General features: G+C 30.0%; 1 protein-coding gene across 1 annotated transcript in view; it reads right to left on the bottom strand.

The window, feature by feature from the left end:
• Positions 1-1,388: 1,388 nt before the first annotated feature.
• Positions 1,389-13,450, bottom strand: part of LOC143251611 (integrin alpha-PS1-like) — a 65,697-nt gene continuing 53,635 nt past the window's right edge. Inside the window, exons 20-26 of the mRNA XM_076502881.1 lie at positions 11,672-11,791; positions 10,872-10,931; positions 8,198-8,326; positions 7,390-7,509; positions 6,973-7,074; positions 5,481-5,609; positions 1,389-4,696 (exon numbers count right to left, since the gene is read on the bottom strand). Coding sequence (XP_076358996.1) covers positions 4,625-4,696; positions 5,481-5,609; positions 6,973-7,074; positions 7,390-7,509; positions 8,198-8,326; positions 10,872-10,931; positions 11,672-11,791 — 732 coding nt within the window. The 3' untranslated portion in view covers positions 1,389-4,624. The remainder of the gene's footprint in view (positions 4,697-5,480; positions 5,610-6,972; positions 7,075-7,389; positions 7,510-8,197; positions 8,327-10,871; positions 10,932-11,671; positions 11,792-13,450) is intronic.

Below are 13,450 nucleotides of genomic sequence, written 5' to 3'. Positions count from 1 at the left end.
TCTTCCGCCCAACGTTATGCTAAACTGAAGAGCACATATGATGTGTCAAAACTTGAATTCATGTAAATTTGATATTGTTCCCCTTTATGGATTTAGAAGACCTCTACAATACAAATTTAATTTATTATTTACTACTTTGTCAGTTTAATGTTCATTGCAGCTATAACGTAACCTTAATTTATCTAATCACGATACGAACGGTAATTAGAAGGTCTATTTATTTACGTGTTTTAATGTAAATCTGTGCTAAATTTGGGGTCTGCATTCAGGGAATCCCAGTAAAAGTGTTTGGACGAAATCCCCCAGTGCCTGGGATTGTATGAAGAATCCAGCAGTTTATGAGAAGGGGTTTTCGGAAATCTTCGAGTTTTCCAATGGGTGGGGTGAAAATTTTTACTTTTGTGCAAACCTCAGGACCTGTTTTTGGTTGTTGTTGTTGTTGGAATTTCGCACAAAGCTACTCGAGGGCTATCTGTGCTAGCCGTCCCTAATTTAGCAGTCTAAGACTAGAGGGAAGGCAGCTAGTCATCACCACCCACCGCCAACTCTTGGGCTACTCTTTTACCAACGAATAGTGGGATTGACCGTTACATTATAACGCCCCCACGGCTGGGAGGGCGAGCATGTTTGGCACGACTCGGGCGCGAACCCGCGACCCTCAGATTACGAAGCGCACGCCTTAACGCGCTAGGCCATGCCAGGCCCTCCTCAGGACCTAGACGATTCGTTTGGAACCAATTAGAAGTTAGTGCGACCAGCGGTTTAGTAAAGGTTACGAAAAACATATACAGTAAATATTGTTATATAAATTATTGGTAAGCAATACCTGAGAGGATTCTTGCCTCGTCCGAAGAGATGGTTAAAAACAATAACGTTTTCTTCAGTGTTAATGGTAGAAAGATGAATAAATAATACGCTCATCACAATATTAAAGTGAAAAAAAAACATAATTTACATTACAATAAATATATATACTTTTGTTTTTAAGTTTTAAATATTCACATAAAACCCTGTGACATTAATTTAAAAGCAATGAACTGAAAGCATTTTAAGAATATATTTGGGGCTGAACCCCAGGCCCGACGAGAGGGGAGTCGGTGCCCCGGACCCGGGAGAAAAGCCTATACATAATGCCTTGCCACTTGGTGTGCATGTGAATGGGGCCTTAATGCTTGCTGCCCTGGGGCCCGTAATGGCTCTCGACTGCCTTGCTGAACCCATCATGTGTTTAAACAAGACATTACGAGGTGTTAGGTTTCTGGGTGACAGAGCAATGTAAACTTACCTGTATATTATATTTTTCCACTTACACGACAGCATGACAGTACAGTAGCTGAAACGTCATGTTGAAACAATAAGTTTTTGTACAGAAATATAGAACAAGTACGTTAAGGAAATAGTGGAACTTTAATAAAAATAAAAGCTTTAAAACGACATATCAGTTATTTTATATCTTACCAACTGTATCCAAGGTGATTTACAATACTTCACTCTCCTAACATTAAATACTTCTTCAGAAAATGTACAAAACATTAAACACAAATATCAGAAATAATATAAACAAACAACTTGGGCTAATAGTGTTTTTGAAAGTTAATCTCAGTATATTATAGATATTACTGGAATGAAGGTGTTTTATTAAAATACAGAAAAAAAATAAATTTATACATTTCTTACAATTTTAATATAGTCAATTATGGTGGACAAAATGCTTCAGTATTTTAACAGGTGAAACACAAAAGTTTTCTGAGAAAAATCTGGATTAAAAATAACCCAACAAGAAAGAAGGCACCATTGGCAATTCTCATTTCATATCTAATACCACATTATTTACTACATTCTTTAAGAATTTTACCCTTTTTGCTTATTTTAATATTATAAAGCCATCATCATAAAATATCTCTTTAAACTCCTCACTTTCAGCTGAGCTGCCAATAAAACTTAACAACCAATATGAAGAAGTTCAGATATTCTAGGTGGAAGTAGTGGACCATGAACTTAGTTTCATTCATATGCAATAAATATTAAAGAAAACAGACAGAACCAAATTCAATAACTGCTTTGCATTCAAATTATACAACTGTAATCCGGACAGTAATAGTTCCAGACAAGGTAGTTATTTACAGTTCATTGACAATATAAATACCACAAATGATTAATCTATAGATACAGGGTCCCCTTATTTTCAGAATGGTGAAAATTTTGGCGCACGAAGATTGAAAATTGGAGAAAATATTTAATGGAGCTGGTATTTCCCATTCTTCAAAATTATTGAAACAATACTGTTAAAGAATATACATAGATGGCTTCTACTCCTATAGTAATGCCAGGAATACATTTTTTTTATTTCCAATGGAGCTTACTAAAATATATATATTTGAGAATTTTAATAGACTATAACTGTCTGTTGAACGAAGAGGGTCAAATTATCTTTGATAATTGACTTTCTAAGTCCATTGTAACCAATTACGATGTGATAACGTAATGCAGAAATGTGCAAATAGTTCTGTTGAACTTTATTTACAGCGTAATTCGCTGGATAATTTTATTTAATGTCGTGAAACCTGCACTGTGGTTGTTTCAAGTCTAATATATATTTATGAACAGTGATATTTACTGACTACAAGTAATAATACTCATTGTTTTTGTAAGCAAGTTGTTTGTTTGAAACATACAACAAGTTTGTCATGTTGAATTGGATTCTTTCATGCTTATTTGATGCGTTAATTAATGTGGCTTAGATGAGTGTTATCTGAATGTTGGTTTCCTACACACTTTAAACATCTTTAATATGCTAATGTGGTTTAGATAAGTGTCACAGTTATGGTGTATGTCATTGAATGATGGATTCCTACACACTTGAAAGATCTTTGATATGTTAATATGGTTTAGACAAGATTTTGTCAAATGGAATAGTTAAATGTTTTGACTCTTGAGGTTTTAATCTAAGACTTGATATCCACACCTTTGATATTTTGTGATTACATATTTATAATAACTTTTGAGTGAAAACAAAGAAGGGTGCTTATCAGTATATACTCCAAATATAGCCAGTTTTAATAATTATGTATCAAGGCTTTCAACTGCTTAGGATATTGTCATTGGCTAATATGATTACTGTAAATTTGTAAAGAATTGATGAGAATTAACAATAGATATGGTGAATATGGCTGAGTTTTCTTAAAAAATGGAGGGAGAAAAATCATCCTCTTGGGAGAAACTGTATTTTTGACAGGGGGTATAAAACAACTCCAAATCAGCCTCTTAGAAGAAATTGTATTCTTGACAGAGGGGACAAAACAGTTCTAAGTTTGGAGACGAGAATTAGTATCTGGCCCCAATACACACGATAGATTAATCACTGACTGTTTTTATAGTAATAACAGCAGATAATCTTGATTGTTTTACTTAAATGTTTCACATCACCTGGTACTAGATTATGACATTTCACAACTAATGCCACATGAGAATCTTAAGTCCTATGAAAAATTAACACCACTTCTTCTGTTATTGCATATAAAGTTACAGAAGTAAAAATATTCATAATAAAAACAACAGTTGTTGAAGGAAAGTTAATAATACTGTAATTTACCCTCAGACCTACACATCACAACAAAAATGTTCAGTGTAAGGGTGATTGGCTATCTTGTTAACAGAACCTGTGGGGCAAATTTCTTGGCAAGCTTAGGGAATGTATAATTTCTTAAAACAAAAAAAAATGAGAAGAAAAAAATCTTGCTAGGAGTAATGTGAACCCACGTGTTTTAAAATAACAGAAGGATGTTAACATCATAAAGTGTTTACCACATGCACAACATAATCAACAGAAGAATGTTAACATGTATTACATAAACAACATATGAATGTTAACATCATAAAGTGTTTAACTACATGTATTACATAAACAACGTATGGATGTTAACATCATAAAGTGTTTAACTACATGTATTACATAAACAACAGACAAATGTTAACATCATAAGGTGTTTAACTACATGCATTACATAAACAACAGAAGAACATTAACATCATAAGATGTTTAATTACATGTACTACATAAACAAGACAGATGTTAAAATCACAAGGTGTTTAACTACATGTGTTACATAAACAACAGAAGAATGTTAACATGTAGTACATAAACAAAAAGAATGTCAACAAATTAAGGTGTTTAATTACATATATTACATAAACAACAGAATAATGTTAACATGTATTACATAAAAAAGAGAGGAATGTAATGTTAGCATCATAAGGTGTTTAACTACATGTATTGTATAAACAACAGATGAATGTATTATATAAACAACAGAAGAATGTTAGCATCATAAGATGTTTAAATACATGTATTACATAAACAACAGAATAATGTTAACAAATTAAGTTGTTTAATTATATGCATGACATAATATATGTTCACGGGATATGTGATTCACCATACACTATTTCATATATGTGTCCTATTTTTGAGCTTGTTGCTTTTTAGTTTAAAAACATTTTAGTTGTATGTAAACTAGTTTGATGTGGTCACTTAGAGTAAAAAGAACTAAATTAAACTTTTGGTTACACCATATCACCCTGATGATTAGTTTTACTATATATCACTTTTCTTATCCTCTGGATACTAATAGTTTCCCTCCTTGTCATCTAGAGGTGTTAGTTCATAACCTGGCCGCTTTCTGTGAAAGAACCCACACTAGAAAATATAGAAAAAAAAATGGAAGTTAGATAACTATGGCAAAACAACAACACTACAAGAAAAGAAAAAAGATGGAAGTTAAACACATATGGACAAAAACACTAAGAAAAGAGAAAGGTTAGACAACTATGGACAAAACACACTATATAAAAAGAGAAAGATTGGACAACTACGGGCAAAAACTACAAGAAAAAGAGAAAGATTAGATAAGTATGGACAAAATACACACTATATGAAAATAAAAAGATGGATGTTAGACCACTATGGACAAAAAACATTTCAAGAAAGGAAGAAGATTAGAAAAACTATATAAACAAAACCAAACTACAAGAAAGGAGAAAAATTAGACAGGTATGGACAAAAACACTTCAAGGAAAGAAAAAGAATGATTAAACAACTATTTGAACAAGGTTAGTACAATAGCTCCAAGCTTCTAACTTTACAATACATGATAGTTTTGTACTTGAAGGTGTTTTTAATAAAATTAAAATTTAAAACAAACTATCACAAGATAAAATATACCAATATTGAATTTAATAAAACTGACACATATTATCAAATAACCTGCTTTCTATGAAGAGAACAAACAGCAATTATATTACTCCCAAATTTTATATTTTGTTTGTTTGAGTACAACTCTGTATTTTGGGCATTCTCTGCTCTGTCCTTGAGGAATCAAACCTTAAATCTTAGCATTATTATGCATTAGTCAGTTGTAGAACTTTCTATGAAGTCAAGTTTCTGAGATGTTTTTCACAAAACATAAAGTTGTAAAACTTACCTTGAATAATAAAACAATAAGAACAATGAATAGCACAAGACCACCAAGCACAGCCAAAAGAATAATCCACCATGACACCTCTCCTTCACCACCAATAACTGATAGATCTGGATACGCTCTAGTTTCAGCCTGTTTCCATTAACAAATAACAATCAGGTTTTCTATAATTTCATATATTTTGATTAATATAAGTTTAGTAACAAACGAAATTCTAAAGTCTTATTTCAAACACATTTATTTAAGTAACAAAATATAAAAAGGACATATAATTAAAAAGTAAACACCACTTCTTAATAACTTAGTTCTCCTTAAACCAATCACAGTCAGTTTTTGTTTCACTTTGTTATCTCCAATATTTACAAATTCATTATTTCAGGTAACATAAACTGTATGTTACTGTGGGATATACAAGACTGTTTAGTGTAAGAGTTATTGTTTAGTTGATTTAGTGATTTAATATTTAATGATTATTTATTTTTCATAACAAGATTTTTAAAAGTCAATTATTTTAAAAGTATTAGTTGTGAGAAATTTCATTAAGTAACTCTGTATGAGTCTTACTTTTTGTATGCAATTAGATTATTGTACATGTATTAGGATTTAGCCATACTATTGGTATCATGTTACTCAAATCTTTGGTATTTTTAAATCACCATGTCCCATAGTTTGTCAATAGTTTGAGGCCTCAGTTAATATATATATGGATGAGTGCAAGTTAAGTAGAGAAAAAGTAAAGTGAAAGTAAAGTTCAGTCAGAGAAAGTTATAAAACATGAAGCTAGCCAGCATGTGAGTGATTAGTCACAGGAGATGTTTTAAAGTGAGTTTCACAGTTAACAGAGACAAAGGGAATAAATTCTCTTGTCAAACGTTGTTCTGAGGTAACTGGACCTGTTTATGTGAATTTTGATGAAAAGGAGGAGACAGTTATTCGAAGTTTAGGATACAAATGTGGTAACACATGTGGTAGCATAAGTGAATTATTCTCTGATGTTGTTGTGATAAAATTAAAGAAAAATAATTTGTCTAGTCAACTGGGTTCTAAAGTAATTGAATCAGGTGTAGTGGACTTTTAAAATACAAGAAAATATAATTATTTAGAGTTATAGATACAAATGTGATATCCATAGTATAAAGAATTTTTGTACATACATTTGAGTTGTTTTGAATTTAATATTCTAAGATAAGTGGATTGCTTGCTGTCTGTTTATTGTTTGAATTTATCACTAACAAGTCACAGATATCTATTGTACAAAAATCCTCAGCCAACATATACATAAAACCCTGATAGTCATCTCTAAGTAGGTGTTACTTTATAGTATTTCAAGGTGTTGCAGTACGTTTCATGTGAAGGAAAAGACTGTGAATTACTTCATGGTTTATAAGTTCATTATGAAACTGATTTATGTTTTGAAGATTAAAGTTTCATACAAAAATGTTAATAACACAAGTTAACTTTGTCATTAAAGATTTCAGACTTAAATTCAACTTACAAAAGCTTTATCAAACTGTGGATCGTTTCGAATACCCTTGAGTAAAGAAGTGTCAACATGACCCCTAGACTTGATACTGACTAAGTCCACACTTGAATAATCCTGAAATAAAAAATTATTATTAAAATGCATCAAATAATACTAGTCTTGCATAAATTCACACAGTTTTGCCATTTGCTTACATTGGAATATACTTTTAATACAAGATCAATGTTTAAAATAGGATGTTCATGGTTAACTAAATGTATCCATTCCTTGCAACCTTTATCAAACTAAATTGAGATTACTATGATTTCAACATTATTTGTCTTGTTTAAAATGGTTTTGAAATTTATTTTCATTTTAATTATATTACATTTTTGCACCAACAGTTAAAGGGACAAGTTGTCTGATAATTTTTAATTACTTCAAAGTTACCTCTACTAAAGAACTGTTCCATAGACGAGAGCGAATCCTTATCACAGATGATGATTTAGGATCAAGATTTTTTATCTCACATACAAATGTGAAACACTTTGCTGTATGTTCTTCACAATCCTAAAAATGAAATAATGCAATGTGATTTTTTTATAGAAGCAGTGGAGGAAAGGAAAGTTTATGGCCGAGCTTTGAGTGTAATATTTAATAAACTCTAATGTGAATTTCCCCTCATTAAATTATCTTTGCCAGTTATTACAAAACTTACAAGATAAGATAAAATCTGATAATTTAAAAATTACCTGTCTGTGTATCTGAAGAGATGCCAACAACATACAACAGCTAATGCATTTTATACAAGACATAAAAACCTTTGCCAATGACAGAACTTTTATATGAAACTAGTTATGACAACCAACTCCAAGACCAAAGGTAGCATCTTAAAGGCATTATATATATTTTTGTTGAATTTTAATTTAATTTAAGATAGTTAAAGTGAAACAACAAAAACTTTACAGTTTTTTATGTATACTTATGAATAAAACAATGGATTATGTCCATTGTATAATTCACTTGTAAGGAGTTAAATCTGAATTAGTGTGGTCAAAGGTATGAGCAGAACCAAAATATATACTTATGTAATCATGGGTTTAAAGCTGGAATTGAACTCTTAAATTTAGTATCAATTTTGAAGAGAGAACAGGATAAAGAGGGAAAATTGATTATTTATGAACTGAAGTTATAGATATTTAAATTTAACAGTTCAAGGTTTACTGATAAACCTAACCAAAAAAAAGTAAAGACACACCAAATAAGCAACTTTTGTTGATTTTCCATATATTTGTTCATTCCTTGGTTCACTTTGAGTCTCTCGCTTGTGACGATGTTCAGTTGAATGATGATCAAAATCTTTTGTAATACCATTTTCACCATTAGTCTGAAAAAATGAATTATTTTGTAATATCAAATTCTTGACCATTAGTCTAAAAAGATGAATTATTTTGTAATATCAAATTCATCACCATTAGTGTAAAAAAGTGAAATATTTTGTAAAGTTCATCATACTTAGTTTAAAAAGTGAAATATTTTGTAATATCATAATCATTAATCTAAAAAAAGTGAAATCGTTTTAAAGGCAAAGTACAAAATAAAGAGGCCTAAGTTACAGGATAATGTTACATATGATTAAAACAAGTTTACATTATGAAGGATACATAATGTTAGTTAAACTGTAAATACTGAAGTAATATATTTGATGCTATTAAAATAAGACTATGCAACTGTAGTAAATTATTATATGAAAAATACCAAAGTTACCATGACCTGGGATCATTTTATTAAAACATATAGCCATACTATAGGGTAGTAGTTAAATAAAGATTATATTTGATTCAAAACAAAATATTAAGAACACATAAAACTGCAGTTTACTTTAATGAAAATAAGAAAAAGCCATAAACAGATGGAAATATTACAGAAAAAGTAAAAAATAATTTAATGTATTATACAATTTAAGTTGACTCAGATTAAATAAAAGGAGAAATGTAGAACATTAAAAAATTATAACAGAAGAAAAAATCTAAAATCGGAGTTCATGCAGATTGAGTTGTTTTAGGAAAATGTTCAACTGAGATACTTTATCAAAAAAATTAAAAATTTTAACAGAATTTAGAACATGAGTTCAATCAACCAAACTATTATGGAACAACATAAAACAATAGCTGATTTTTCTTAAATTAGGTTAATAAAAGTTTGAGATGAATCACAGTAGATTATTATAGAAAAATATAAACCTTCAGTTAACTAAGACTAAAATATCTTTGTTAAAATAAAATGTTTGAATTAACTCAAGATGAATTCAACTGAAGTACAATAAAAATAGAAATGTCAATGCAGAATGAGCTGTCGAGATAAAATATGAAGCATCTGTTTTTTTAAATCAACACAACTTATTTTGCCAATTTTTTGAAAGTGTTAAATAACTATTAAAATTTGTATATTAATTTCTCTGCTTTATAAAAAAACTACTGAACATATTTATTAAGGGTTAATGGTAAGACACACACAATGTAATTAAGTTTAACAAACTAAAAAAATTATACAATGGAGTGGAAAGTCAATAGCATAATAAAAAGAAATAAAGCCCAACCGTGTATACTTTTAAAAAAAGGTATTTTAAAAACCAAGACTATAAACTACGTAAATGATAGGAGTCACCATCGTGATTGAGTTAATATTTGATGTTACTAATATGCTATGATTCAAGAAACTTAATTTTATCTTGATTGAGCTCTGATCAATAAACCTACATCTCTCCACAATTATATCATAATTATAAAGGAAGTATAATCTGTGACAGCCAAGTTCAAGATAGTTTTTGTTTGTGGATTATTTCTATGTTCTGATAGTTTGCTCAGAACATTCTTTTTTTCAGAAGTATGGTGTAATCATAACGCCAGAAGTAAACGCGAGTCATTATTAAATTCCCAGTTTATACTCTCATTTCTCAAATAACTGATTCATTGTTGTTTTTATACACTCTTTCATGTACTGTTTTTACAGATTTTTTTGTTTTAATATCTTTTCTATCTTTTTCATTTTTATTAAAAGAAGAAAGCCACTGTCTCTGAAAGCATTGGAGGTACTTACAATACTTTTAAAATAAATCTGCTTTAAGTACTTAAAATTTATAAATCTGATAAGATAATAAATACTGTGTTAAGGAATGAACTTGTTGTGTTTAATGGGCTACAGAAACTTCTGTTTAGCGAGGATTTTAAACATTTTTACATAAAGAAAGATACTATGGCTAACTAACATTGTACATTCTTTAGAATGGTATAGCTTGAAATATGACACTTATTTGATTCAATGTTCCTCAGGATATAGCTTGAAATATGACACTTATTTGATTCAATAGACCTCATGATATAGCTTGAAATATGACATATACTTGATTCAATGGTCCCCATGATAAAGCTTGAAATATGACATATACTTGATTCAATGGTCCCCATGATAAAGCTTGAAATATGACATATACTTGATTCAATGGTCCCCATGATAAAGCTTGAAATATGACATATACTTGATTCAATGGTCCCCATGATAAAGCTTGAAATATGACATATCTTTGTTCCTCTGGGCCTCATGATAAAGCTTGAAATATGATGTGTATTTGATCCATATCATTATTACAGAAGTTTCAAATGAGGTAAGCTCCTACCAGTATAGGATAGGAGAATGCTATCCAGAAAACAACATGGTGTTTACATTATTCACACAAACTTTTCACACTCTTTCACAACTATTTAACTTTGCAGCTAGAATTAGTACCTTGATTTCTTTCTCTTTTCAATGGTATGTTTTCATGTTTCCCATCATTTCACTTTTTTTAAATATTTCACAAAATTTAAAACATTAATAAACATGCTTACAAAATGTGTTAACTGTAGAATGCTACTGGTAAATAATATACTGACCTCAATATTCAAGGGATTCACTTGCCCTTTCTTCATTACACAGTTGCCATATCCACTGACCTAAGGCAATTGAATATTCACTTGAACACATTCATACTGAAACTACTATTTATGTTTGGCAGTTTGACATCAAAGTTTTACAGTTATTAAGTAAAATATTTGAACCATATACCAGTCAGTGTTTTTATAGACAAGGAAAAAGATTCTCCTTAAAATTATAAATAACTATTGGTAATAAGGATAATTTAAACTGAAATAGACTACTGGGAGTAATTCAGATCAATTGGAATATTAATATAAACTAGAGGGAGTCAGGGTTATATCTATATAAATTAGTGAGACTCAAGGTCATCAGTATATTTATATAAACCAGTGGGAGTCAGAGTCATGTGTATATTTATATTAAGCAGTGGGAGTTAGAGTCGTGGATATATTTAGAAACTCGTGGGAGTCAGGATCATTGATATATTTATATAAACTAGTGGGGGTCAGGGTGATAGGTATATTTATATAAACCAATGGAGTGCAGGATCATCTATAATTTTAAGTAAATAAAAGTAAGGTTGATTTATAGTGTAATATCTCTAATTGTCTTCTGGATTAGAAGGAAAATTTCTTTATTTTCATAGAGCAGGGTCTTTACTGTATCAACCACGTCTACTACAGTCAGGAGTTGTAAATCACTCTGTATTCCTCTTGTAGTTATCTGAATTGTTATTTGATAAGGAAAACATTGTAACACTCATTTTAAATAGTTTCAACTCATTAACTATAGAGCCACGAGATTAGAAGAAACTTACTGTTGGAACTTCAACCACGTAGAGTAGCCACTTTCCCTGTTCTTTTCCACTTTCTATTTCATAAGGCCAGGAGATGATAACATCAACTTTTTTGACCATTAATGGTCCATTATTGTATAACTGGAATGAAAAAACAAGTTCAAAAGCTAAGTTGATATCAACCTACAAAAGATAATAGATGGGATAAACTCACCATTCAACAAGATTCATTTTGACAGTTTAATAGTTCACTGGTGACTGACAGTTACATGGAAAGAGCTAATTTGACTTAACTCATAAGCTTAGTGTGACAAACCATAGGTTTGATCATTTCTGTGGAAAGCAGAACATCGAAGCAGTGATTGATTGATAACAGTCAACTGTACTACTTAGAATATATGTACTGGTTACTATTGCTATTATAATTATCGATACTGGTTTGAAATTGTTACTTGTATTTTGTACTTCCATACTGGTAGTATCTGATCAGAGGCATCACTATCTGTGGTATCACACAGGTATATATATATATATATATATACATGAGAGTATCTTCATGATGTTAGAAGAAACATGTAGGTTCAACAAATATTGATACAAAATGATGGAAACTCTATAACCCAAGTGCTATCAAAACATTTACCTTTCTTCTTCTGTTTGCCCCTGAAGCAAAATGGTCCATCTTTTGAAAGTGCTCGGGTATTTAGACTTTTATCATTTTGTACATGAGAGCTTGCTCCTTCTTTTGAATTTTAGTGGCTCAGATTGTGGAAATAAACTAACATAAATTTGATTACTTGTGTATTTTTCTATTTGGTCTAATGGGTAGATGAGATGATGACATTACAATACAGTGTATAATTAGCTGAAAATCTGTCAAGAAAAATTACAATTTAAACGTAAAAGCCATTCCACAAAACGTGATATAATTGTAAATTTAGTTTCTCATACATTTTAAAAGCAATTCATATAACTTGGGGAACAATAAAACAATTTTTTTCATTATTTAAAAATATGTTTTGAAACACTTGTTATTTTCTTTCATCTTCTTCAGGGTTTAAGACAAAGTTTTAACCCCCTTCAAACAACATTTATTGAAAGAAATAGATTTTATCATAGCTGTTATGAAATTTAGCAATCTTTATAATCCCATGTGCTTTCATAAATATTTATACATTTCTGACACCAAAGAAATAAGTATTTTGAAAATTTTAGTTATCCAACTACGTGTCACAGATTTTGTGTTTAAACAATTACACAATTTTGTTGTTTATATCTTCTTTTTGGGTAGTTTTTATTCATCCACAAAAGAATGAAAGAAAGAGAGGTTGGCTGTTGAACAGCAAGCTACAATTAAATGTGTGAGAAACATCTGTTTATCTGAGTAGTGTTATTAACTCTATAAACTAGCCATAACACACAAAATAAATCTGGTAGTTTTCCTGCTCTTTGCTTGAATTTCCCTAATTCTAACATTTTTACATATGTCATTCAAGCTACGTTTTGTTGCATAAATTATGTGTTAGATTGATAAAACCTGGTCTGTTTAAAACAATGTTATGCAATCAGACAAACAAACTCATGTAGATGTAACTTTATTTGATAAAGCTAAAGTATATAACATTTTTAGTAAAAGTAAAGTAAACAGTACAGTAATAATATTTATGATAGTATACAGAGTATAGAACAGTTATGGGCCCTTAGTGTGTGACACATTTATATGAGTAGAAACAAAGAAACTCATAAAAATAAAGAATAAAACCCATATAAAGAGAAAGAAGCTAACAAATATTTATAACA

The sequence above is a fragment of the Tachypleus tridentatus genome, chromosome 6 (genome assembly GCF_004210375.1).
Source record: "Tachypleus tridentatus isolate NWPU-2018 chromosome 6, ASM421037v1, whole genome shotgun sequence".
Lineage (NCBI taxonomy): Eukaryota > Metazoa > Arthropoda > Merostomata > Xiphosura > Limulidae > Tachypleus > Tachypleus tridentatus.
Note: the sequence above shows the minus strand (reverse complement) of the source record. Positions and strands in the feature narration are given on the sequence as shown.